The 27,230-nt window shown below is 33.0% G+C and overlaps 4 protein-coding genes and 1 long non-coding RNA gene across 6 annotated transcripts; 2 read left to right on the top strand and 3 right to left on the bottom strand.

The window, feature by feature from the left end:
* Positions 1 to 715: 715 nt before the first annotated feature.
* Positions 716 to 3,437, top strand: LOC120076796 (uncharacterized). Of its 2 annotated transcripts, none has more exons than XR_016529369.1 (3): positions 716 to 934; positions 2,091 to 2,213; positions 3,207 to 3,437. It is a non-coding gene; the product is annotated as an uncharacterized LOC120076796 (long non-coding RNA). The 2 variants fall into 2 exon arrangements; XR_005481646.2 differs by having other exon boundaries at positions 1,386 to 2,213.
* A 4,148-nt stretch (positions 3,438 to 7,585) lies between these two features.
* On the bottom strand, positions 7,586 to 9,917 carry LOC120076016 (glycosyltransferase family 92 protein RCOM_0530710-like). The gene is made up of 2 exons (XM_039029792.2): positions 9,621 to 9,917; positions 7,586 to 9,437 (listed from the first exon to the last, which is right to left on the bottom strand). Exons 1-2 carry the CDS (start codon positions 9,730 to 9,732, stop codon positions 7,864 to 7,866), a joined length of 1,686 nt encoding a protein of 561 aa, XP_038885720.1. The 5' UTR covers positions 9,733 to 9,917; the 3' UTR covers positions 7,586 to 7,863.
* A 2,425-nt stretch (positions 9,918 to 12,342) lies between these two features.
* Positions 12,343 to 13,471, bottom strand: LOC120076567 (thaumatin-like protein). Its single transcript, XM_039030434.2, has 2 exons — positions 13,242 to 13,471; positions 12,343 to 13,153 (listed from the first exon to the last, which is right to left on the bottom strand). Exons 1-2 carry the CDS (start codon positions 13,297 to 13,299, stop codon positions 12,471 to 12,473), a joined length of 741 nt encoding a protein of 246 aa, XP_038886362.1. The 5' UTR covers positions 13,300 to 13,471; the 3' UTR covers positions 12,343 to 12,470.
* A 2,417-nt stretch (positions 13,472 to 15,888) lies between these two features.
* On the top strand, positions 15,889 to 19,426 carry LOC120076824 (uncharacterized). The gene is made up of 5 exons (XM_039030755.2): positions 15,889 to 16,032; positions 16,248 to 18,060; positions 18,473 to 18,677; positions 18,759 to 18,955; positions 19,038 to 19,426. Exons 2-5 carry the CDS (start codon positions 16,269 to 16,271, stop codon positions 19,097 to 19,099), a joined length of 2,256 nt encoding a protein of 751 aa, XP_038886683.1. The 5' UTR covers positions 15,889 to 16,032; positions 16,248 to 16,268; the 3' UTR covers positions 19,100 to 19,426.
* Positions 19,427 to 19,752: 326 nt separating this feature from the next.
* On the bottom strand, positions 19,753 to 22,383 carry LOC120076782 (ribulose bisphosphate carboxylase/oxygenase activase, chloroplastic). The gene is made up of 7 exons (XM_039030691.2): positions 22,170 to 22,383; positions 21,582 to 21,910; positions 21,336 to 21,441; positions 21,147 to 21,232; positions 20,541 to 21,013; positions 20,177 to 20,458; positions 19,753 to 20,084 (listed from the first exon to the last, which is right to left on the bottom strand). The coding sequence occupies exons 1-7, from the start codon at positions 22,215 to 22,217 to the stop codon at positions 19,969 to 19,971; spliced, it is 1,440 nt and encodes a 479-aa protein (XP_038886619.1). The 5' UTR covers positions 22,218 to 22,383; the 3' UTR covers positions 19,753 to 19,968.
* Between the last annotated feature and the right edge of the window lie 4,847 nt (positions 22,384 to 27,230).

Raw genomic sequence — 27,230 nt, 5'->3', positions numbered from 1 at the left:
ATGTCTCCAGTTATCTACCCGGTCTTACCCCTAAAATGGGAGGCTTATTGAGTCGTTGCTGTTGAGCCAACCCTCACCTATGAAGATCTAAGGATAATCCCGAATAAACAGGAGTTCATAGTTAGCTCAAGATTAAGGTTAAGTTACCTAGGTCATCGCTTTGAAATAGTCAGTCTTAAATAATAAATAGCATTGTAAAGTAAGAGTGACTTATTTCTTAGTTCGGTATTATATAAACTCTATGCATGGGATGCCCCCACTCGCATGTCTCTACATATACAATTCAAGATCACATTGTTTGTACTAAATACAAAGTGGACCGCACCCGATAGTGTCTCTAGAATAAGGTACCCAGTCTTATCTGTATACGATAGAACGTTTAGACTATTTACTCCAACTTGATCTACTTTTATGTCTCCACATAAAGTCCAAGTATTCATGTAATAGTCATTGATCTTACTTTATTAGATTTAGGTTCTTTCTAAAACGAAATGAGCAATTCATATATTCAATAACAACTTTATTGAATGAACCTCAATAACATCTTTATTGATAACATAATAAGCTTATTGTTACAACACACGAGTTTTAGTTTTAGGAGATAAAACCCAATAGGTAGAAAAAGAAAGACTTGGAGAAGAGAAGGAGTTAACTCTTCTCCATATAAATTCCTTTTTATGGCCCTTTCTAGGGTATGATTTCATTTGGTGAGATTTTAACCTAGCCACCAAAAAGATAATCCTCTCTTCACTCTCTCAAATAAATTTCTCTACCTCTTTCTCTTCCTCTTCCAATTATTGGATACCACTTATTTGATTAATGGAATTCTTAAGAGAATAACAAGGTTATTCTTGTAGTCATGTTCGATATTAATTAAGGAGACGTTCGTTTGAAAAGCTAGAGGAAATTTCAAGAGGTCCGAGATTCTACAGAGGTAAAAACGGTTCTTCTCCTTTGTTTCTCCTTTGTTAAAGCATGCTTTTATGATGTTTATCCAATATATGCTCTATTTAGCATGTTGTTTTTGTTTCTTATAAAATGTAAAAACCGAATGCAAGACGATCCTAACGCTTCCATTCAGGATTCGATTCCCAACAATTGTAGGCTTTAGCTTAAACCTTTTTCCTGTACATCCAACATAATTTCTTAAGCCATTATCCAAGAGGAAGTTTCCAAGTATTGTCTTGATATTTCACAAATAAAGTTGATGTTATTAACTAAGCAATGCAGTTATATCATCATCCATACCCTTTAGACAACCAGAATATGAGACTTGCTTTGGAAGAGCAAGTTATTGATTACACATCTTATCATGTGAATCCCATAACAACCAAGAACATGGACACATTTTTGGTCTGGCCTCAACTTTACTATGCAAATTTCAGGATCTCTTAGTTTTGATTAACCAAGAAGAAAAAGCTTCAAAGAAATACTCTTGATGGATATGGCAAGAATAGAAAAGAAGAAAAAGGTGATGAAGAAGAAGAAAAGAGAATGCGAAATCACTCAAAAAAGTATTCTCTCTGCCTCTCTTTACAAGTCACTTTCTCTTTATATAAGATAAGCCTTTTAACAGATTTTGTTACGGATGAGATTTCATAACAGGAAGTTTTAATAAGCTTTTCTCTCCACCAGCTATAAGTGCAAATGGGAAAAGCGTAAAGTAAAATATGCAACGAAAACTGGTAAAAACTAAAGGGACGTTTGGGACAAGGAATTGGTTATTATAGTTCTAGGTTATTATAGTTTGGTTATAATAGTTTGTGTTTGAGATGTAGATTATTTTAGTTTTGGTTATAATTGTATGTATTTGAGATGTAAACTATTTTAGTTTGAGAAGGAAATAGTAAACACTGTAGCCAAGAATAAAAAAATGATAGATGTAAAATAGTAAATATTGTTCCAATTGGGGTTTTAAAATAGTGTTGACTATAGTTAATTGGTTGTTTTGAAATAGTATTTACTATAACAAGAGGTGGTTATTATAGTACTAGGATAGTCCTTACCCCAAATGCCTCATAAAGATTTTGCTTATTAATCAGGTTTTTCTTTGATGTTTTTTCTATGTCGTTGGCAATCTTGCTTTGTAGGCTTATGATCAACATCTTAAAGTGATGGTTGGGACGTTGAACAAACTATCATTACAGTAGAAATTGATGACATGACTTATGAAGAGATAGTTTGGATATGTTCATTTTCTGGCCTTTGTCAAGGTAACGAGGTGAAGAATTATTCTATTTTTACCATGTTTTGGATGCATATTATAAGGATGTAGCATAAGTGAAATTTGTTCAAAATGATTCCGAATTGCTTTGTAATGTTACTGCATATGAAATGCAATGGCTTTTATGAATATTAATTTGGCTTTAGTGTTGTTTAATGAGCTCTTGCGAATTGTTTTCAAGATGGTAAACTTCCTATCAGATTGTTTCTGAACTGATGTTGATGCCTTTGTTGTTTATGGTTTTGCTTAAATTAGAGATTGAACTTTGTGGTTGTTTCTGTTTAACCTTGAACTGTTGTAGAGTTGTCTTTGAATTTGTATTTTATTTATGTTTAATTGATGCCATGCGAAAGAGATTTCATATGTTGCTCACTGTCATTTTATTTTGTTTAATTGAGATGTTGTCCAATAAGCATTTCATGTCGTCACTTAAACTTAGATAACAATATTAGTGTTAACTGTAGAGATTGCATCAAAGAAATCAAACACTTCAAAGTTGGGAAAGTTTTTAAAGTTAGATATATTCTCAAACTCTTAGAAACTCGTTTGTTATTAGTGTTAAGGATAGAGATTGGTTTTAAGTGTTTGAATTATATTCTCAAGAAACTCATTTGTTATTATGGTTTGGTAAAATTTTTATGTATTTGATTAAGTTTTAGCTAGATTAACACATGTCAGACTCTCTCAGTTCGAGGTAAGCTTTCGATTATTACCCACACATCGAGTGATTTTAAATTGGTGTACCCATATCGTTTAAGGTCTATATCTGAAAGTTCGGATTCTTTCAAACACCATCCAACATTATTCAAAGCCTCATTAATAAGATTGAGTAAGGATAATTGCTTTAATTCTTATTTTTCATTTTTTTTAAATGTTTGAATTATATTCTCAATTGTAAGCTTTGTGCAAGCTATTTTTAGGTTTGATTAATTTATTTTTAAATTCTCTATTTTATACTTAAGTAAGCATATCTTTTTTGCAGGTTTTCTTAAACAATAACTATATGACCCTCCAAGTAGGCAACTAGTTCTCGATCTTCAGACTTCAAAGCTCTATGTACATATTAAGTAATGTAGTTTTGTTGATAGGTTACTTATTAAATAATGTCACTTTCTTTGTTGTGTTACTAGAGTGAATTAGTTAATTTTGGTGTTTGTTGAAAGTTGAGTTGTTTATACAAAGGGAATAGTTGAGCTTTTATTTTGTTCATGCACATGTGAAAAATATTGTTGTATTTTGAGAAATGTTCGTATGAAAGTTGAATATATGGAATATTTAGTGAATATATTAAGTTGATAAGTCTTAATTGTATAATGTTTATTTAGTTGATGAAATTGTATTTGACAAGAAATGAGAATATCTATTGTGATATTTAATTTGGAAAAAAAAAGACATACATGATACTAGAATTATGTTAAGAACTAAATAACTTGACAGTTATTAAGTGTCAAGATAACAATACACTTTCAAATAAAAATCGTCAAGAGTTTTCATATATGGACATGTCATCAGTGTACTGTATTATCTTTCTTGACACGAAAATTGTACCAAAGAAATATTTATCTTGATGTTTTTTTGGAATCAAATTACACATTATACTTGATAGTCGAATACACAATGATTTTATAAGCGTCAAGTATAGTCTTTACTTGATATTGCAAAAACGTCTTATAGCCCAATTTCTATAATAGTGTATAATAAACATTTGAAATAAATTTTAGAACGATGTTGCTAATAAAACTTTTACATTAGCTATTTTGAGTCTTGTTCCTTTAATTTTTGCCCACGAATTTGTAATGATGTTGCTGATAAAGTAGTAAAATGGGCTGTGGCTGAAGAATATAATTGGATGTGGTTGCCACTTTCTCTGATTAGTTATCCAAATTGGTTGATTTGGACAAATGTAAATCTTTAGCCCATGTGGCATTCTTAATAATATGAGATATTTCTTTTTTAAAAAAAATAAATAAACTTTTAGAAAAACAACTTTTGAGTATTTAATGGTTAATCATCACAAAAATGCCTTAAAAGTCAAGTTGTTGTATTGATGGTTTGTAGTGTTTCAAAGTGTTGATCTTGTAGAGTTTGGAAAGACGATTTCAATGCATTTTAAATCATTCAAATTGGAGTTCAAACGAAAGAAAGAAATGAGTAAAAGAAGATTAAAAATAAAATATGATGTGGTCGACGACATGACAAGCATGAATCAATCGAAAAATGACATGTAATAGATTGTTGAAAGAAGAGATTAAAAAGAAAAAGAAAAAGATAATTAGTAGAAAGGTAAGGATCACATAATCAAATGAAGTTATGACATGTGACATAAATTAATAAAAATTGCCACCTCAACATGTTACTTTATTTTTCTGTTAGTCAAATAAAAGTCAAGTTAACCCTAGGAACCATTTATAACTATTTTTTCAAACCTTGGAGACTAAAGTGTTATTTTTGAAGCTTTAGGAACTAAATAGACACAAATCTCAAATCTCAGGGACCAAAAATGTATTGTCCTAAATTATATAAGTTTTGTTTTAGTTTATTTGTAGGTGAAGTCAATAACTTTATTTTGGAACACACAAATCATTAATTTATGAATTTAAGTAGATATCATAAAAGTAACATAATATAAGCCGAACCGAGTACACTTTAGTATGAGCGTGAGCATATAGTTCAACCGTATTTGATATGTACTATCTCATGTAGTGGTAGGAATGTGTAAATAATTGTCCACAACATTTAGTTTGTTACTGTTAATTTACATTTTATGTATAAACAAAAAAATCATCAATTTGATTCCATCTTATTGTAAGATTTGGTCTAAAACGCAATAAACTTATTTACATAATTTCTTTCGTTTAGAAGTCACGTATTAGAAAAATGTGCGAGCAATGTTACTAATTTTATGAAAAATGGGAAAAAAATAGATCGAACATGGTAAGAATCAATCCAACATGGAATTTGTAGTTTATTAGCATTAATATGAAAAAGTTACGAAATTTTTAATGTCTCTAACTTCTAAAATTCTATCATTGATAATAGGTTATTAGCTATTTGATTTAAAAACTCTATAGTTTATTATAAAAAAAAAATTTATCAATTTCCACAATAACCATTCAATATATATTTCTAACAGGACATCCAAAAAATACCAAATTTTAATATGAATGATTAAGGGTATTGTTGATGAAAAAAATTCAGGAAGACTCACCTGACCTTCATGTGCTTTCGAAAATACTGGCACCACAGAATCTCTTAAGTCAGTATTCAATAAAAGATTAGTATAAGTTCGAAGTGGGGAGAAGAACTTACCTTGGGTGTTGCCTATAACCTCTTTTTTATATTGGGGTAGACTTAGGGTTTCGAATCCAAGAGAGATTAGGGAATACAAATTCGGGCCAACCAAAGGAGCTTGGATTATGGCCTATGAGAAGCAAGCCTTAAAGGATGGAAAACGCCCGCCTTAGTCTCAGCCTCCAAGATCGAGGTAGGCAAGTTGGGCCTTTTTGTCTAACAACTCTATCTCTAAATTCTTTTTCCCTTAGTCCATTGGACCGTTTTCTACCCTCCTCTTATCTTCACTTGATTGTCATTGAATCGATTATAACGGCTTATCTCCTTGAATTGTGATTCTTTGATTAAAAAATGATCCATATCAGGTATAGAAGAGTTGAAATTGAAATAGACAGTTCGATTGTTTTTTTTTTTTTTAATGACGTATTTCATTTGGGTATAATTAATTAAACTCGGAGGAATTCCTTTGTTGAGCTTGAGATTATTACCCTTGCAAAATATAGGCAGATAATGGCTTCGCTCTATTTTTTACAAATATTTCTATTCGGAAAAAAAAAACCGTAGGGTTGGGGGGAAATGAACAGCAAATACAAAATCAATAAATCAGGCTTATGCCTATATTTAAAAATATATGAATAATAAAGAAAAAAGAATATATGATTTGATTTCGATGGTCTCATATATCTAACTTAGGTATTTAAAATTAAATTGCATGATTATCCTGATATATTTTGGATTAATCAAATCTTACACTTGAAAATTGTATATATAGACTTCTTCAAGTGTCGGAATAATCAAATAGATAAATATAATTGATGCAGACAATTTCTAAAGAAAATCTTAACTGAGAATCTAAATTAATTTGCTTGTGAAAATTTAGGAGTAAAGTTGATAAAATTATAAGTCTCACCCGATGTTAATTTAAACTTAACATGATAAAAGGTGTAAATTTATACACTCGTGAAAGTTCATAGTGTAAATTAATATAATTATTAATCCATAATTTAAATTCAAATATAAGTCCCAAAATTTTGAAATGTAAATTGATATTCTTCCTTCCTTTCTTTTTACCTTTTTTTTTCCCCTTTCTCCCTTGAATTCAACAAGGAAAGCCCGTGGGAGATTAAGTTTATAGAAATATTCTTAAATTATAAACATGTTTTCATTTGGAGAGCCCTGTCCATCTAACCCATGTATTCAAAACAAAATTAATGGTTCTCCAAACTTTTGTAATATTATATTCACTCTCTTCAATTTTTTGTTTTTCATTTTTTTTCTCTTTTAGATTCAACATCACGAGTACAAAATTCAAATTTGTAATTTATTAATGAATGATATATATATTAATCAGTGATGTTCAAATTGGTCCTAAACTTTTGTTGATAACTTTTTTTTAATATATAACTATTGTTTACTAATTTTGTAAAAACTCACTAATTTGATAATAATGTGACATATTCACTAATCATGGTCTACACATTCTATTTAAGCCAATACTGACCTAACAATAATGACTAATCATAAACCGTGGGCCTTTAGAAGTAATTATAAATCGTAGTTAGTAATTAGTATCAACGTTTTATGATACTATTTTGTCACGTGTGCATTCAATTACATAGACTAATATTTGAGTCAAAATTTTGAATTGAAATGACCATATTTTGAAAGTTCCATGACATAGATGGTAAATTCAAATCTGGTTATACCTATATTTAGATTCACAAATCTCTTCCTAGTTTTCACTCCTTCTCAGCCCCTTAATTATTTTTCTGTTCTCTCTTAACATTGACAATAATCATTTATGCCAAAAAAAAATAAAGTAAAATCGACTGATTTACCACAGTTAAATAAAAACCACTTACCTCTAATTGTTCAAAATTATTTTAACGTTATTGATCGAGGGTACATGCTCTAAGTTAATTAAACTATGTTGATGTTGTCCTGTGTCCTACAATATATTTAATTTTTACTTATTTGACAATGAACTATTTCTTACTACAATCGATGAAGTCCAACAATAAAACCTATAAATTCAGATACACTATAAGCGATACAAAAAGAAAAAAAAACTCATTGAAAGCAGTGATTAGAAATCAGTTTCAAAATAAATGGAAAAGTAGTTGTCTAATACAAATGTTCACATAAAGCCTTATATCACCACTATTGACAGTTGAGTTACAAGTTAGAAAAGTATATGCAAAGGGTAGAACAAATTGCACAATCTGTCGTATAGAAACTCTTCCATTTTGTTATTAATTAAAGTAAACTATACCGCTGCTAAAAGAATTGGTCGTCTATGAATTGTCATCCTCTAAGAAAAAATACATTATATCATATAAAAGTCAAAGTCATAAGAAACCTTTGTGCTTCCCTTTCTTCCTGGACCTCCTCCTTCCTCGCCTATGCTCTTCTTGCCATGGCAAAAGATGAGTTCTTTGATTAGTCAAATTTTGCAGCACCAGGTCCCGTAGCCCAGTGTCATTGATCTCACAGAAACGGCTCGACCAATCCTCTGGTTTCACTGCCTTAGTTCCTAGCCCTGGCGCTCTGTCCTTCGAGCCCACATTCTGTTCCTCCTGCCAATCCGCTACATACGTTGCCACTCGCCTGTGAAACTTCTCCTTAAACACTTCCCAAACTTGGTACTTGTAATGGTTTATAACCATCTCAGACCTCTCCAAATTCATATAATGAAACCCATCTCTCAAGTGGAAATGATGCACCACATTGATCAATGTGGAGTTCAAAACCTCCGGGTTCACAATGCTCTTGTGCCTCTCCGCCGATGCTTTCCTGCAAGTGTACCCGACCATCACTCCCTGCGGCGGCATTCGTGTCAGCCCTGATGGACCGAAGCTGTGGCAAGACACGCGTATCTCGCCAACGGAGGCGTTTTTGGCTTGGTTTCTGAGCACATCGAGTAGAGGCAACCCATTTGGCAGGTAGAAGAACTCGTCAACATCAATGAATCCAACCCACTTGCAAGAATCCCGAGCTCGTAATGCACAATGTGCAAAACCAGCTTCTTGTGTCTTAATCCAGGGCCAGATATGTCGAGAAATGTTGTGTTTGACACTGAAGATTGATGCAATTACGTCTTCTATGTCATCGTCGCTGTTGTTGTCGTAGATGAACCAGCGGCGGACGCCGAGATGGGCATGGTAAATGATCCATTCCTTAAGAAATTGCGCTTGGTTTCGTAGCATTGTGCATATGCACATCTCGTGGGGCTTCCGGTGAGGTGTTGTGGACCCTGACGGGAGCAATGGGCGAGCTATTGAATTCAAAGTTCCTCCGCCTTTCACTCTAATAGAAACTTTAATTGAATCATGCGTTCTATTGAGATTGCTGAGTAAACTCAGGGGTGTTCTACAACGCGCAATTTCTTGAGCAATCGACATGACTTCAGACCTTAGCAGAAACTTGACCTTCCGAAAATCCCAGCCGTAAACACACTCAAATTTTGACGCGTTGGAGGTTCGTTCAGCCCGGAGACCAAGGCCTTTGACGAAGACCACGGTGGTGTTGTCCCGGTCGATCAGTGCTTCGTACACAAGATAGTCCCACCGGTGCGAGTGCCCACCTTGGAGCTGAGCGTTGGATCTCACTCTAATTGAAACTGTAAATCCACGAGGTGGAAGTGGGCACCGAACCATTTGTTTGTGTAGACGATCCTCACCATCCACGTCGATTGCCGGCCGCCACCTCAGGGGCTCGGACGAGTTTCCAGCGAAATAAACACAATCGATATCCTTTTTGGCAAATGGTCGAACAGTAGGTGGGTGGTTGAGAAAAACAAGAGCCTGATCAGGGAAGGTCACCGTTTCTTGAACCGAAGATCGAAAATGAACGGAGAAATCATCGAAAACGGCTTTATTCAACGGAGTTCGCCGCGTGTGAACCACCTCTGGATGAAACGTATCTGTTACACATTTTATATACATGGAATAAAACCTCAAAACTCAGAATTCCCAAGAAAGACAAAAGCAAATTCAGGGAGCAGGAAAGCAGTGGGGGATGAGATCGCAATGAGTTTGAGCAATTGGGGGATGGAAAACAAAATCAAAATTGAAAGAAAGAAAGAAAGAAAGAGGAGAAAACATACCAGCGGAGAAGATGCGAAAAGAGGTGAAAAGGACGCAAGATAGAACGACGAAGAAGGTGCACCAGAAGAGGGCACTCCAAGAAACGACATCGCGTTTCCTCCGATCTCTCATGGCGGGGCAGAGGACATAAAGGAGTGGAAATGGTGAGTGGGTTCATTCAGGCGAGTGGGGGAAGGGCAGTTTCAGATCTGAGGCTCTGCATTGCCACTGGCAAAGAAAGTGGGAGAGAAGAAGAAGAAGAACGAAGAAGAATGAAGAAAGAGTTCTGTTTTGTTCTGTTAATGGTTTGATGGGACAGAGAGAGGGCTGCCGCTTTTGGTGGGGCTTGTAACAGGGTCGTTGCTGCTAAATAACCAAAATCATGAAAAACCTTTTTTTTTAAAACAAATATATACACTCTTCAATAATAATAATAATTATTAGACAAATTTTCGCATATAAAAAAAATATCAAATTATTTGTAGAAATAGTAAAAAAAAAAATTATAATAATAGTCATTGATGGACTTCTATAATTGTCTATAAGTGATAGAGTACATATACACTTCTATCAACCTTTATTTGCTATTTTGTGTAAATAATTTCTTTTATTTTTCTATTTTTGAAAATTTCCTAATAATAATATATCACTATGAAATGAGAAACTTTTTAAGGAATAATACTCTTTTGGTCCCTAGGTTTTGACTCAATTTCTATTTGGATCTTAGGTTTTAAAATATCGCACATTTAGATCTCGTTTTGTAACTATTTCGTTTTTTGTTTTTAGTTTTTAAAAATTAAGGCTATTTTCTCCTAATTTCTTACAATAATATGCATCTTTTTTTTTTTAATTATAATGGTTGAATTCTTAACAAAATTTCAAAAACAATAATGAGTTTTTGAAAGCTCCTTTTTATTAGTTTTTAAAATTTGGCTTAATTTTTTAAACTATTGGTAAAAGATAAGAAACTTGGAGGTGTGAGTAGTGTTTGTATGTTTAATTTTCAAAAACAAAAACCAAAATTCAAATTACCAATGGGACCTTAGTTCTTAATCTTTTAGTTTTGTTTAATTTAGTCCATAAATTTCAAAATGTTATAATTTTGCCTTTAAATTTTGAGTTTTATTTCAATTTGGTTATTCAGTTTCAAGATTTTACATTTTTAACGTTAATTTTTCATTAAATACCTACTTTCAATCATTGACGTCAATTTCTATTAATTAATTAAAAATAATTATGAAGTACAAATTTAATTTTAATTTTAGAAGTTATAAAAATCATGAAACTTAATAAATTATAACTCTTTTAATGATTTTTAATTTACTAGTATAGATTAACTCAGAAAGTGAATATTTAGTGAAAAATAAAAAGCAAGTAACAAATTAAGCCTATTTTTTCTTCATTTTTTAAACTATTGGTAAAAAATAGATAACAATAAAGAAATTTGGAGAAATTGTCACTAAACGGAACTTTAATAATTTGTTTGATGGAACTAATTAAATATTAAATTTGTAATAATATATATTTAAGGGAAGAAATTAAGTAAATAATTGTGTAGATTCACTAACAAGTATTATAATAGAATATTTAAAATCACTTAATAAAAATTTGCATGACCTTCTTTCTTAGAGATAAGTTAAAAAAAATTATAACAGAACATCCTGACAAAAAAAAATCATATATTTTAATAAATAATGTATTATATAAAAAGTGAAAAAATAAAGAAAAAAGCTACGTTAATAAAGAATATAATAAAGAATCCTAAAAAAAGTTTTATAACAAAAATCATAACAACTAATTAACAAAGTGTCAATAATCAATAAGTAATTCATTATGATTATTGAAAATGAAACTTTCTACCAGCTTAATTTAACTAAATTTAATTAATTAATTAAATATATTTAATATATCGTTTATCAATTAATCAAACAGTACCTAAATTTTGGTTTAAATAAGATATTCACTTCCTACTATTTTACGTTTAGACTACCTCAAATTATTATTATACTGAAAAATGTGTTTAATCTAACTTTTTAGGATGATTTTGAAATTTTGAATGGTCACATTCATATTTTCTTAAAATCAACAACTTTTACTAATAAGTTAAGAATCAACTTTAAAGTGTGTTAGGACAAATGAGGTGCAACAAATAACTTATGGACAAATTATGAGGGCTGCCACAATGACATTATCTCATGCTAATAGTCAGATATGTATATGTAGATTCAAAAATATGTATTGGCCTAATAATTAATTAGTTCAATTGACTTTTTTAATGAATTAACTTTCAATTTGTAATGCATGAGTTGCACCTTCAAATTACATTAATTGGCCAACAAGAGCATAACTCAACTGACATAATATTCATACTATCAACTCGTGGTTTGAGGTTCAATTCCCCGTCTCACACTTTAATTACAATACCTCTTTAAAAAAATTGCATTAGTTGTAAAAAGAAAATGGCTATCATATATATTGATAAACGGGATTCTATTTTATTTTTGGTTTTTTGTTTTTGAAAATTAAATCTATTTTCTTTCATTTTTTAACCGTGATTTGCATATTTTCTAGGTACGATCGTTGAATTCTTAACCAAATTTAAAAAACATCAAATACGAAATGGTTACCAGATGAGACTTGTAGAAGTATAGAACAACGTGGTTAATAAATCAATTTTGTTAAAATCAATGATTCTAAAAACAGTCTTCCTCTGCTGAACATTTGAATTAAAACATCTTCTACTTGTGTAGCACAAGGGATTCCATTCCATGAAAGCTTTTTCTTAATCTTAAACTGTGAAAAGTAAAAAAACAACCATAACATAACAATCAAAGCTTGAACAATAGTAGTCTGCAAATAAAATGCTAGTTTCAAATAGAAGAAGGAGGGCAAAATGTAATAACATAACGAGGTGCCCTACACATTTTAAGCCCCGTAGATTCATCATACGCATAGCTATAAGCCATAGGACATATGGCCTTAAACAAATGCCCAAATATCGTTGGCTTACAATTTTTCGGCTCTGCATATTCCCCTCTACAGCAATACTTGTCCGATTTCGCCGCCAAGCAACCGCTTTTACAGCCCACGATTTTCCCTTCTCTCTTCACCTCCAACGCCGACGGGCAGCACCGGTTCAAATCCGCCGCACACGCCGCTACTCCACACCCAACGCCGCCCCCGATCGGAGCCATCTCCACCGGAACATTGAATCCATCCACCAAGCTCACGTCGTAGTAATGCATTGATGATTTTGAAGTCCCCAGTGTCATCTCCACCACCGTCGCCGGTGGCATTCCGCCGGTGCCTCTGCATTGGAGGAGTCCGGCGCAGTCGCCGGTCTGGCAGGAGCCACGCCCTGTTTTTGAGTCGAAACAACACCCCTGTCTTGGCCAGACTCTGCCGGACCATCTCTCCGGCATTGCAATCACCGTCTGTTCTCCACTGGAGAGATGGAATCCGCCGTCTCTGGGAATTGGGTGGCCGGCGTTTCCTAAAATTCCTGGCCATATGCTCTGTTTGCAGTTGTTCACTATGATCAGTTGAACCCCATCTGCAAATCAAAACATTAGACTGAATAAATCATAAGGAAGTGAAAAACTATAGTTCCCCCGTTCAGAAATGAAATGAAGAACACAAACCTGCAAAATGGAACAACAGCAGAGAGAAGAGTGGGAAGAACAATGAGTTATTAGACATTTGATTGAGAAAATCTTTTGTGAATGAAACTTGGAAGTTCAGTCTGTAAATGAATAAGAAGAAACTTGAAAATGGGTTCCTAATTTAAAGGCACCATGATTTTGAATATGTGGAACTGTAATTCCTGAAACGGTTTTTGAGACTTTTTCATTTCAATTTATTGGTGAATCCTAAAACTAATGATTTCTCTCCTACATTTTAATACTCTGTTTATGGCTTTATGGCATAAGATTCTTCTCTTTGGCCTAACAACCAATGGCAATGATGATGATACATCAAAGGATATGCTGTAAATTATTAACAATTGATAAATGGAAGTGGATTAATATATTGACTATGGAGCTTCTTACAAATATTTTTTTTTTTTAAACAAAAAGAAACATCCTTTTTACTGGGTTGTAAATTTTAAGGCTGTTTTTTTTTTAAAAAATCGATTTTATTTAAACATTTTTTAATAAAAAATGGTTGAAAATAAACTTTAAAAATTATTTGGAGTGGTTGCCAAACATTCTATTTTTTTAAAAAAATAACTTATATTTTAAATTAAACACTTGAAAATCCATTCCAAATACGTTTTAAGATAATTGTTTTAAATGGAAAAACTATTAAAAATATTTTTAAATATAACAAAATAATATTTTATCAATGATAGAAAGAGATAGACATTGATAGATATTTATTAGTATCAGGTGATAGATAGTGATAGATGTTAATATCTAAATTTTGCTATATTTATAAATAAGTTGGTTCATTTTATTGTATTTGAAAATAATAAATAATGCGTAAAGTTTGATGTTATTGTTATTTGTATAATGAGAGTTAGGTTAAACTATAATTTAATTATAAAGTTGATAGCTGTATTTATTTAATTAAAATTTTGCAGTTAAATTTCTAATAAACTTTTAATTTGTATATTGATTTGTTTTTCGTTGTCAACTTTAATATTGAAAATGTTGATGTGAAGTGAATGAAAGGTAAAATAAGATGAAACCAAAATATCCCTTTCAAGAATGAAAAAAGAACAAAGAAGAAAGAAAGATAAGAATAAAATATATTTTGCATCTTATCACCCTTTTCAATTTATTGAAATACGAATAAATCAATAAATTACTTTATTCACTACCTTTGGAAAAAAAAAAAAAAAAAAAAAAGTTAAACACCAATTTTGTTGGTCCATATATTTTGAAGTTTATTCATTTTAAATCAATCTATTTTTAATTATCTAATTTTAATTCATATATTTTAATAAATTTTAAATTTAGTCTATTAATTTTTACTTAAATTGATTAAATAATAATAATGTAAATGCTAGGAAAACAATATGTGGATATGTGTTTAAAAGTTTTTCAACAAAATCAATAATAAATTAATTGCAGAGACTAAATTTAAGATTTATTAAGATTTTTTTAAAAAAACTAAAATTTGACATTGTACATGTACTAAAATTAAACAAATTTCGAGGTCCAAAATAGTATTTTAAAAAAAAAATAAAATCCTGTTCATATTGCTTTAAACCTAAATTGAACTAAATATGTTTTAGTAGTTTTTTAGAGAAAAAGAGAGATGATGATTTCACTTGGTTCCTTCTCTAAATTTGGCTTGAAATATTTACATTAGAATCAATTTTGTTCCCTCTTTTACTCCATATAATCTCAAGTTTGATGAATTTAACAAAAGTTAAAAAGATAAAAAGAAAAAAAAAAGTAAAAACAAATGTGTTAACCATTTTAATTATCACGGTTATTTCAACAATAATTATTTAATGAGTAACACAACTTTTAGAGTATGTTTAGAATACATTTTTAAATGTTTAATTTAAAAAACAAGTCATCTCAAAATGGAGTATTTGGTAATCATTCAAAACCGTTTACAAATTTTCAAATGTATTTTAAAACAGTTTTGATCATAAGTGTTTAAATAAAAATGAGTTTTTTAAAAAAACATTTTTTTAAGTCAATTCGAATGGACTCTTAATAAGACATATGTAAGTAATATTCAAAAAATGACTCAATTATTGATTCGGTTTTCTTCCGAGTTTTGTATTAAAAAACTCAATTCAATTGATAAGACATCTATTACTATTATCAAATATTGATGGTATAATTCTCACTCTACAATGTAAACTAAAAAAAAATCAATAATGATCCCATTCATATAATGATGTAAGGTAACAAAATGATGATTTAAATATTTGATACCTAAAGTGATTATAACTCAACGATAATTGATATGTATTATCTCACGTGGGAGATCCAAATCCACTATTGTATTAAAATACTTTAAATAACTGTGATTTATTAGAAATGGAAAATTTGCATAGCAGGATAATTTTATTTGATATATATTTTTCTAGTGTTATATATGCCAAAAAAAAAAGTGCTATATTATAAAATTTTATAAAGAACCGAAGGAAAAAGTCATCGATCATGTGGCCGGTCTAGTGTCGTGAAGGACAACCAGGCCTTCCGGTTGCCTTTTGAACAAATCCGGTTCGACGAAAAAAAGCTGCCAGCTAATAACCGGATCATTCGGTGGGCCAACCCTAAAACAAGGAAACTTAACCGGATGTAGTTGCCCTAACCGGCCCATCCGGTTGCGAAAACCAGCGTTTTTCCTGTCCTCAAAAACTCAAAATCTCAAAACTAAACCCTAAAACCCAACTCGGTTTCTTTTGTTTTTCCACCAAGCCGAACCCGCCTTCGTCCCGTCTTACACAAAAGTTTTCAACTTCGAGTAAGCTTTCTATCAATCTCATCGCTCTGTTATACTGTTCAATTTCGTAAATTTATTAGCTTTCGATTCATGTTCGATTTACAACATTCATGCTTCTAATTATTTTATGAACCACCCTAAGTTTGAATGTCTTTGTTTTCGACAAAATTGGGGTTTCAGTTTTTTATTTTCTTGCAACGGAAATTTATTCAACCTGTGTATTAATTTTCTGGAAGGTGTCTGTTGAGATTGCTGAAATGAGTTCCGGGTTACAACCAGTTCCTATAACACCCCAAAAACACGACCCTGCGTGGAAGCACTGTCAAATGTTTAAAAATGGGGATAGAGTGCAGCTTAAATGTTTGTACTGTCACAAACTTTTTAAGGGTGGTGGGATTCATAGAATAAAAGAACATCTTGCTGGTCAAAAGGGTAATGCTTCTACTTGCCATAGTGTTCCTCCTGAGGTTCAGAATATAATGCAAGAGAGTTTAGATGGGGTAATGATGAAGAAAAGGAAAAGACAGAAGCTTGATGAAGAGATGACGAATGTGAACGCCATGACTGGTGAGGTAGATGCAATTTCCAATCATATGGATATGGATTCTAGTATTCATTTGATTGAAGTTGCCGAGCCACTTGAAACCAGTTCAGGTTTGTTACTAACTCACGAGGAAGGAACAAGTAATAAAGTGGGAAGGAAAAAGGGTAGTAAAGGTAAGAGTTCTTGCATGGAAAGAGAGTTGATTGTTATTCCAAATGGTGGTGGTATACTGGATTCTAATAGGGTCCATAACCAAGTGCATATGGCAGTTGGGCGATTTTTGTTTGACATTGGGGCATCTCTAGAAGCAGTAAACTCAGCCTATTTCCAGCCAATGATTGAATCAATTGTTTCAGCAGGTACTGGGATTATACCACCTTCATATCATGATATTCGGGGTTGGATATTGAAGAATTCAGTGGAAGAAGTGAGGAGTGATTTTGACAGATGCAAAGCCACGTGGGGAATGACTGGTTGTTCTGTCATGGTTGATCAGTGGCATACAGAAGCAGGTCGAACCATGCTCAATTTTTTGGTGTATTGTCCTAAGGGAACAGTGTTTTTGGAATCTGTGGATGCATCTGGAATTATGGATTCCCCAGATTTGCTTTACGAATTACTCAAAAAGGTGGTTGAACAAGTAGGGGTGAAACATGTAGTGCAGGTGATTACTAGGTTTGAAGAAAATTTTGCTACTGCTGGCAGAAAGCTTTCGGAGACATATCCAACCCTCTATTGGACCCCATGTTCTGCTAGTTGCGTGGATTTGATTCTTGGGGATATTGGAAACATAGAGGGTGTAAATACTGTTATTGAGCAGGCTCGATCAATTACAAGATTTGTCTATAACAATAGTGTGGTTTTAAACATGATCAGGAGGTATACCTATGGGAATGATATCGTAGAACCTTGTGTCACAAGATCTGCCACAAACTTTGCAACATTGAATCGGATGGTTGATCTGAAACGATGTCTGCAGACCATGGTAACTTCTCAAGAGTGGATGGACAGCCCATATTCAAAGAGGCCAGGGGGACTGGAAATGTTGGATTTAATCAGCAGTGAATCATTTTGGTCCTCATGCAATTCAATTATTCGTTTGACAAACCCTCTCTTGAGAGTTTTGAGAATAGTGGGTAGTGGGACGAGACCTGCGATGGGATACGTTTATGCAGCAATATATAATGCTAAACTAGCAATTAAGACAGAACTTGTTGACAGAGAGCGTTACATGGTATACTGGAACATCATAGATCAGAGATGGGAACACCATTGGCGTCATCCTCTTCATGCTGCTGGATTCTACCTGAACCCCAAGTTCTTTTATAGCATTGAAGGAGATATGCATGGTGAAATCCTATCAGGGATGTTTGATTGCATTGAAAGACTGGTTTCTGATACAAATGTTCAAGATAAAATAATAAAAGAAATAACCTCGTACAAGAATGCTAGTGGCGATTTTGCAAGAAAGACGGCTATTAGAGCAAGAGGGACACTGCTTCCAGGTGAGGATCTAATCTACTGCTATTTTTCAGCTTCCATTATGCACCATTGCACTCCACCAACTTGTTTATATGAACTGACTTGTGCTTCTGAAAAGCACTTGGAACCTAGAACAAGGCAACGGCAGATACACGGCCGATTACTCATTCTAAGATTGTTCATATAACTTGCATGCTGGGGACATGGGAAATATCTATGTTTAGGCAATGGTTTTTATTATATTGACCATTAAATTTCATTCTGCATGACTCTCATGTCCCACTCAGATAAACTTTTAATTTGGAGCCTATCTGTTTCTTAGTTATCTTCCATGCATATCGAGACTGAGCCTTTATCTTCATGGATATCTTCTTTTTGGTCTCTTGGTTGAGTGATCTTTTGGTTGATCCTTTCGTTTGTTTATATTTCTTGTAGCTGAGTGGTGGTCAACATGTGGAGAAGGAGGATGCCCAAATTTAACTCGCTTGGCCACTCGAATTCTAAGTCAAACCTGCTCCTCAGTGGGGTTTAAGCAAAATCAAATCCTTTTTGACAAGTTACATGACACTAGGAATCACATTGAACATCAACGTCTTAGTGACCTTGTATTTGTGCGCTTCAACTTGCAACTTAAACAAATGTAAGTCTAATGAAACATTCATTACACTATGTTTGAAAGTTAGGGACATTTCTGAAGTCTTTCCCATTAATTTATTCGCAGGGCCACTAACGCCAATGAACATTATCCAGTTGACCCCCTTTCCTTTGATGGCCTCGGTATTGTTGACGACTGGGTTTGGAGAAAGGATTTAAGTGCAGAGGATTGTGGGAATCTGGAATGGACAGTACTTGATAGTCCACCCTCCGGTTCTACTATGCTTTTACCCCTGAATGATGACTATGATGACTTGGTTGCAGGTGATTGATTTATTACATAGCTTTATTGCTTACCTTACCATGAAACCACAATCCTTGCTAAAGTTGTCTCCCAAATGTGCAGGGTTTGATGACTTGGAGGTTTTTAGAAAGCAGAGGGAGAGTGAAGATGACAATATATCATAACACGAAGCGAGCAATGCCTGCAAGCAACTCACACCATCTCTATTGGTGGACGGTCTTACATGCGTCTATTTATCTTGCACGGAAGGAATAACTAGATGGTCTGATTTAGTCAAGCTCTTCAAGAGCAGATTGAGTGTATGTATGCCTCTGTAGTAGGATAGGTCACCAGGTCATTGTATCTTATAACTAAGCAAAGTAGTTTTGTAGATTACAAGGCTTTTAGGTCACTTATGATTTAGATTATTCAAATTAAAGCTGTATATGCAAATGATGAAGGGAGCCATTAATTTTTAATGATATCTTAGTTGAACCATTTATGCTGAAAAATTCTTTGCATCCCTTCGAGATTGTCAAATGAACTCCTATGACTGAAGCTGTTAGATCAAACACTCATTGTGAAACTCTTTTCCGTTGCTTTTAATCGGAAGATCCTCGGTGAGTTGTGGTTTGTTCTGGCCTTTTCTGTCATATCTCAGGTCTATTCTATTGGCAAAATGATATAAGATGTGCTGCTGTTTTTTTTGTTCTAATGGAACAGTTTTATCATCTCTATAGATATATGATGCTGTTCTTGGAAATCTGTTTGCCTTTTAAGGTTTTCGACCCTGAATGTTATTTGCATTCATTTTCTGGATGTAAGGTATAACCAAGACTGAGAAAGGATATCAAAGTCTGTTATTTACCAACACGAGCAAAATATCTCAATATTGTGGCAACAGGGAAAAAAGAAAGAAATGAGAACTGAAACCCCACACCAGCTTAAAAGCATAGAGTAGTGCAAACCAGTGGATATTTTCATTCAAACAGGATACATTTTCCTAATCAAGTAAGAGCGGAAAATGATCTTCTACTTAACAGCTAAAAGGAACTTATAATACATAATTGCAACTTCCATCATCACTCCTAGCTGTTGGGTCGAAGTTATCTGCATTTGGGTCTGTGCAGCCTTCAGGGACAGGAAGATGCACCTGCTGTGCGGCTTTACCTGCAACAGACAGAAGCAACAAGAGCTTAGGAGAAGCTGCTTTTGTTTTATACAATTATTAAACAGCTATAAAAGATCAAAAGAGAGCTAACCATAGAATGTGCCACTTTTTATGGCGTCTTCATTGGCATCTCCAAGAGCTGCCTCGCTCAAGTACTTGTCAGCCAGTTGGACTCTCTTCACGTTCTCTTGTTCCTGAACAAGCATGTTTCCATACTCAAGAAGCTTCTCTAAGGTCATCTTTGGCTGCTCGAATGTCGGTGGTCCTTCCTTTGAGTTGACAAGCTTCTTAGCAATATTCTCAACTCCGACCGAAATAGCCCAGTTCCTCACTTCATCGTCATATACTCTTGCCCTCAGGGCACCAAAGAAATCTGTATGATCATGGTTTAGTATACCATGTTGGAATGTAGAAGGGAAATGAATCAAAATATTGAGTTTCCACTTGAAGCTTACCAATGGATTGGCCAGGAAATGTATCAACAAGCTTGACAACGTCTTCTTTGGGAACATTATCGCTCCTAAAGATTCCTGAGCACACACCAATTCTATCTTCCCGAGTAGGTGCCCAATAGAATTTTTCCATACGACCATCACGGATGAGAGGAGCATACAATGTTGAGAAGTCGTTACCCGTGACGACGATGGGAACCCGAGGGTTCTCCTCTTTGTTGTACATACCAGGGAGCTGAACGTTGGTTGGGTTATCAGCTATGTTCATGAGGGTAGCATTAACCATCTGGTTGTTGACAGTGTATTGGGTCGTGCCACCAAGACGACCAGCTCCTGCATCGAGATCATTGATGAAGAGGACACACATTTTCCCCTTCTTGATTATATCTGCTGCTTCCCGGTACCTCTGTCGAATCAATTTTGCTGGTTCTCCTGCATTTCCACTCTCCAGTTCTCCTGCACTCATCATAATGGGGCTGTAACAATGAAACAAAGCATTAGCAAGCAGCAGTTGAAGAAGCTCAAGCGTCATGAACATTTTAAACTCCACAACCAGGAAGATGCTTTGAAATGGCTAAAACAAAAAGGATGGAGAAGGATGAAACGCACTTGATTCCCATCTTGGCAAAGACAAGCTCACATTGGAACGACTTCCCTTGACCTTTGCCTCCCCAAATACCCAAAATCAGGGGAACCTAAAGCAGAATGATTTAATCAATCAATAAACAAAAGAAACAGCCAAACCCAACAATGAAACTCCAAACACAAACAGTAAATCAGTTTTCAGTTGAATCCAACCTTGATGTTGGGAAGTTTCATGAAGTTCTTAGAGATATGAACAACTAGTTTGTCCATGAAGGCAGGAGCAATGTAAAAACCATCCACATTGTTGTCTAAATTGTATCTATATCATCATGAAAAACAAACCAAAACCACAACATTCAAGATCATCAGTTCCCTTCATTGCAAAATCAAAGATAAACACACACACACACACAAAAAAAAAAAAAAAAAACAGCAACTACCGTTTTTTAAAACACTTACTGACGAAGTCCAGCACTTAAATATTCATAAGAGCTAAGAACAGGGTCATGAGTTCCTGCACCAGAAGGAGCTTGGAAGAGTGTGTCAACCATTCCCTTTCCTCTGGTAATGTCTTGTTGATCATCAGAGATATCAAAAGCAAGCCCCTTCCATTTATCCTTATTAGTTTGCTTCTTTTCATCGATCTCCTCTGCAACAGCAACTACTTTCAAGCTGCTTCCTGAAGAGACCTTGGAATTGGGGTATCTCAAGTTTGCTTTCTTCAAGCTGTTGCCTAAGAAAGCAGAGCTTTGAACTGAGGGTCCAGCAATGGCACCATTTAAACTCAGCTGCAATATACCCAATTAAACATTCTTTAACCCCTCTAATCACAAATCTCGTGTAAAAATTTATAAAGACAAAAAAGGGGAAAGCTTTAAGATCTCAAATTCTCAACATAACTTGACAAGGAAGGAAAAAAGTTGAAATCTTTCCCATGATCTCTTGAGAATTAATTCATAAAACACAACAATTCTAATAAGAAAAAAACAGAGAAGACTGGAGTGATTTGGGTTGTTGTAATGTAATGGTGGGGAAGATTTGAATTACCGGAATTCTGTTGACAGCTCCGGCGGTGGAGACGGCAGCGGTGGCCATGGATTCTGAGAGGAAGGAAAGGAGAGAAATTTGGAGTGTGTTTAACAAAGTGTTTCAGTGAAGAAGTTGAAGGAAAGGAGAGGGGAAGAGGATATTTTTGTAGTAAGAAAGAAGGAAGTTTCGAGAGTTCAAAGTTCAATGTAAGCAGTACAGTGGATAGGCTTTCAAATTGTTAACGACCACACAATCAAGTTTGTTGAGGATGACACGTGGCATCTAGAGATTGACTGCCTGGAACTGTGTCGTTTTGGTGTTTTTGTTTTTGTGGGTTTTGCTTATCCACCAAAATTAAAGTTACCATATTCACCACAAAATTAATAATAATATTGGGGGAACAAATTAACCAAAAAAAAAAAAAAAAAAAAATTCAAAAATACCAGACTAAAATTGGACAATTAAAATATAAAGACTAGAATTAGATAATTAAAGGTATAAGGACCAAAATAGTATTTTAACTTAAAGTGAAAAGGATAAAAGAGGAATGACAAGTAGTATTATTTTTATTTTATTAGGATTAAAATACTATTTTAAATTGGTCAAACAATAATAATAATATACAATGAGTGAATATGTTACCAAGATTTATAGTGAAAATTCTTGATGTGTAGATCTCATCAGATCACTTCTCGTTTTTGCATACTTGTCTGAGCTGAGATGTGCGAGAACTCACATCGGTGTAATGTCGAGCTACACAAATGTTCAGTATGGTTAGGAACTCAAGATTGCATACCTCATGAGGTGGTGGGGGTAAACTACTTATAGGATTCATTGTCTTACATATGCTTGGGATGTGTGCAATATTAACCGTGTCAGCATGGGTGGAGATGTCAAGATTGTAAGGTCTAAGGGCAGTCAACTCAACTAACCCATTTTCTCTTTTGTGAAACATACTGAGCTTGGCTTGATCGACTCGGCGATCATTACATTATCTTTCCATTTAAGGAATGCGTGAACCCTAAGGTTTCTCTAGATCTAGACGGACCTAATGGGCTTGAGTCTTTTCGAATATAACTCCTAACAAAAATGTTAATAAATAATAAAAGGTTTTGAAAAAAAGATCAATAATAAATCAGTAGCAAACCTAAATTTAAGATTTATCATAAGTTTAAAGACTAAAATAATATGTTAACATTTATTTATTTTTGGAGTAAATGAGTAGCATTTTTTGTGGTGGTTGAAATGTTGTGTGCCAAATGAAATAAGAAACATGGCATTGTCGAAACAGTCGTGTCAAATATATTCGTATGCTAATTTTTGTTCATTTTTCCTTTGGGAACTTCGAGATTTATTTATTTATTTAGACTTTATAGAGTACAGTAGCTTTGAGATACAGTTTCATTAGTGTTAGGCCCATTAACTTTCGTTATCACTCAAATAGGGCTAAAATCATAGGCCCAACTTTCTTTCTATATGATTTTAGATTCTATTGAGAAATCTCTCGAATATTATGTGCTTATATGTAATTATCTCAACCTTTGAAATGAATGAAATTTCTAATATATCATACAAAAATGATGAAATATAAAAAAGAAGTTATTAATTTGAATATAATTGAAGGCAATAACTTGTGGAGGGTTCTTACGATCAAATAATATTTATGATTATCGATTAATACAATTACTATTAGATAGTATTAGTAGTAAGAACGATTCGAACCACAGGAAAGCGCAATAATTGTTTCACAAAACTAATTTCCTAATTAAAGCAATAAATGGGGGAGTCTTGTGTAGATAGATAAAGTCTAGAAAATAAAGTGTATGAAGTAAAGATAGTGGGTAGATATAATATAAATTAAATTATCTAGTCTAGAAGTAAGTGGTAATCCGATGCAATTCGATCATTGAATTTAATTATAGACATTTGATTAGTACGCACACTGTCAATTCATTCAGCTTGTGTTTGGCTAGCCAACTTGTTGTTGGAAAAGTCAAACAAACACCCTAACTATAAATCAAGACCTATGCCTTAATTAAACTAAACATTGTCATCTTATTAGGTTCGATTGCATCCATATACTCTCAGACATTTATATTAAGATTAATGTTTCCATTACGACAATTAATAACATGAATAGCCTAAGTTAATTCATCGATTTCTCTTTGGACCTAAATTGAGCATGAATGAGTGATCTATGGATAACCTATATCTCAAACATACATGGATTCAACCTTGCTACTTTGACAGTTAAAACAAGATGAAATATGGAGATAGTGCTCAAGCTAAAATCTATAGCAAAAGATGTGTATCGGAGACTAGAGTGTCAATCCATTCATAAACACAAATCTAATTAAACCAAAACTCCAAGATGCAAGAAATTAGAAAGTATTTAATATTTAAACTAAGTTCTTATAAATATACATTGGAATTCCTACTCCTAAAACTAGGGAACTAATCTCGACTACACACCCTGACGATGTAGCCAAGATTGAGAATCATCTAAAGTATACTATAATCTAACACAAAAGTAAAAGCTAAAACTAATACAGATGGATAGAGGGTGGAAAACCAAAGAAAACAAGTGGTCGTTTGTCTAAAATGGACATCTGGTTCAAAAGTTATGACTTAATTACGAAGTGTGTAGATTATATAGCAGGACGACAACACTACGATGAGTCGTGGTGCTAGGACATTTTAGTCTTCTGGAGTTTGACGTCATGCCTAGCGCTGCTTTGCTAGGTTCTTAAGGGTATTTTTGTCATTTATGTTGTCCTTCGAGTCTAGTTGCTCCAGTTGACCTTTAAATGTTCAATTTTAATCTGTTTTGTATCCAAATCATTTTGAGAGTCTTCTAAGCTCGATACCCTATATATAAACAAGCCACATTTGAACATCAAATTCCTAAGACCTGGCCCAATTTAAGCTAAAATATAGCTCTTGTGGGGAGCTATCAATATTCTAACTTTTTAAGATTTCTAAAACATTTATTTGTTAAATTAAATATTATTTTTTAAAAATATTTGTTGAGGACGATTCAACCAAGTTCATACCGTTTAATTGCACATGTTCCAAGTGGATGTTAGACGATGGACTCTATAAATAGCCTTATTTCGTTCTCAAGGGGTAAATAGTATTTTGGATATTTAGTTTAACTGAACATTTCGTGTACTTAGGCATCTGATTCAAGTTTGGCACTACACCAATGTGAGTTCTCTTGCAAATTAACTCAACAAAGTCTTAAAATAAGAAGAGCTCCATCGCAACCTGGACGAGATTTACACACAAACAATATTTATTAACATCAACATTTAAAACTCGATGTATAATTATTTTCGCATTCTCCATGCATACATAAATTTAAGGCTAAATCATTTTCCCTAATATTTTGGTGGTTTTTTTTTTCGATTTGTTTGTTTTTTTTTTCTTTAAAAGACACTTCAACCTTAGTCCTTACCCTCACCAAATGTTAAAAAATGACTGCATACATGAAATTTAAGGAAAAATAAATCAATAGATCGATTTTCTATAATAAGGAGGAGTTTAGGTTAAAGTGAGTTACTATATATCAATTTTATATGAAATGTTGTAAGTTTTTATTTTGCAATAAATAGTCTGAATATGTTAATCTAACTAGAACATATCGAATGTTTTGAACTCTCATTTAATAAATGAAGTGTATTTTGAAATTACATTATCATTTTGAAATTTATTTTAATGTTTTGCAACAATAAGAACATAGATTGAAAACAAAATCAATTCATAAAAAAGATTAAAATTAAAAATTTTAAAGAAAATTAGGTACTACATTGAAAAAATTAAGTATTAGTGTATATTAGGCCCCCGTTTTACTTTCTTTTTCTTTTTATGTAGGAAAATTCGAATCATAAATCTTGTAGCTTCTAATACACTCGTGTGCTATGAAGTACAGACACAGATACAGCTACACGATACGGATACGATCGGGTACAACGATTCGTCAATTTCTAAAAAACTGAGATACGGATGTATCATTTTTTTATATATATATTTTAATATATATATATATATATATATATATATATATATTTCTAAAAAACAAGGATACTGATACATTGAAGATACATTTTCTTTTTCTTTAAAATAATTTAGGATATAGATAAATTTAGCATACAAGTTAATAACAATAGCACAAAATAGAATACAAATACTGAAATACAATACAAGAAAAAGCAACACCTAACATATTGAAGTACAATAGTTAATAAAATGCAATAGAAAAGTGACTCATATTGCAAAGAAGAAGAAGAAGATTACAGGAAGAAGTATGAAGATAAACGAAGAACTTTTTCATTAAATTATTGAAGATATCCAAATGGTTTATATTTTGGTGGATTTTGTAGGGACTCAAATGTGAAGATGAAGATTAGATGATTCTAGTATAGGGTTTGGTCCGTTATTTATTTATTTTTCCTTTTAATTTTGGACTTGAGTAGTGAGCCTTTTAAATAGGTTGACTAATTTTAGACTGAGAAAAATTAGATGAGTTGCTTGTTTTTTCTTTAAAAAAAAATACGCGTAAAAATAGATACGTCAAATCGCGTGTCAAATACGTATCTGAAAAGTATCTAGAAATATCGGTATCCAATACATGTCTGATATTGATTCTTTGCCTCACATGAAATATCTGTGCTTCATAGGTCGTGTGCCAATTGAGCTATGGACGACTTGGTGGCCTCAATTTTACTTGGTCATTAAAATAGACAACCATACAACGTTGACTATAAAAGGTTAGATAATTTAAAAAATCTAGGAGACTTTTGAGGTAATAAGTTGGTTATTATAGTCCTAAGTTATTGTAGTTATGTTATAATAGTTTGTGTTTGGGTGTAGATTATTTTAGTTTGAGTTATAATAGTATATGTTTGAAATGTAAACTATTCTTGTCCCAAATGCCTTTCTTTTTTTTGGAAACAAAAAATCTAATGTTCATTTAATCATAACAATCTATTTAATATATAATGGGTATCTAATCTAATGCGCATAAGCTTTAACGTCTTAGATTGATTTGTCCTTTAAAAAATGAAATAAAGGGGAGAA

Source organism: Benincasa hispida, chromosome 4, assembly GCF_027475165.1.
Source record: "Benincasa hispida cultivar pf3 chromosome 4, pf3_genome.v1.1, whole genome shotgun sequence".
Classification (NCBI taxonomy): domain Eukaryota; kingdom Viridiplantae; phylum Streptophyta; class Magnoliopsida; order Cucurbitales; family Cucurbitaceae; genus Benincasa; species Benincasa hispida.
The sequence above is the reverse complement of the archived record's forward strand: the minus strand, read 5'-3'. Positions and strand labels throughout refer to the sequence as shown.

What these genes read in the sequence shown, in the direction of transcription:
- LOC120076016 (XM_039029792.2), bottom strand. Translation starts at nt 9,732, where the DNA reads ATGAGAGATCGGAGGAAACGCGATGTCGTTTCTTGGAGTGCCCTCTTC. An exon ending in TTTTCGCATCTTCTCCGCTG is followed by an intron (nt 9,438 to 9,620) that starts GTATGTTTTCTC and finishes AATGTGTAACAG; the next exon opens with ATACGTTTCATCCAGAGGTG.
- LOC120076567 (XM_039030434.2), bottom strand. Translation starts at nt 13,299, where the DNA reads ATGTCTAATAACTCATTGTTCTTCCCACTCTTCTCTCTGCTGTTGTTC. An exon ending in GCTGTTGTTCCATTTTGCAG is followed by an intron (nt 13,154 to 13,241) that starts GTTTGTGTTCTT and finishes TTTGATTTGCAG; the next exon opens with ATGGGGTTCAACTGATCATA.
- LOC120076824 (XM_039030755.2), top strand. Translation starts at nt 16,269, where the DNA reads ATGAGTTCCGGGTTACAACCAGTTCCTATAACACCCCAAAAACACGAC. An exon ending in AAGAGGGACACTGCTTCCAG is followed by an intron (nt 18,061 to 18,472) that starts GTGAGGATCTAA and finishes TATTTCTTGTAG; the next exon opens with CTGAGTGGTGGTCAACATGT. An exon ending in CTATGATGACTTGGTTGCAG is followed by an intron (nt 18,956 to 19,037) that starts GTGATTGATTTA and finishes CCAAATGTGCAG; the next exon opens with GGTTTGATGACTTGGAGGTT.
- LOC120076782 (XM_039030691.2), bottom strand. Translation starts at nt 22,217, where the DNA reads ATGGCCACCGCTGCCGTCTCCACCGCCGGAGCTGTCAACAGAATTCCG. An exon ending in GAGCTGTCAACAGAATTCCG is followed by an intron (nt 21,911 to 22,169) that starts GTAATTCAAATC and finishes GGTATATTGCAG; the next exon opens with CTGAGTTTAAATGGTGCCAT. An exon ending in TGAAACTTCCCAACATCAAG is followed by an intron (nt 21,233 to 21,335) that starts GTTGGATTCAAC and finishes ATTCTGCTTTAG; the next exon opens with GTTCCCCTGATTTTGGGTAT.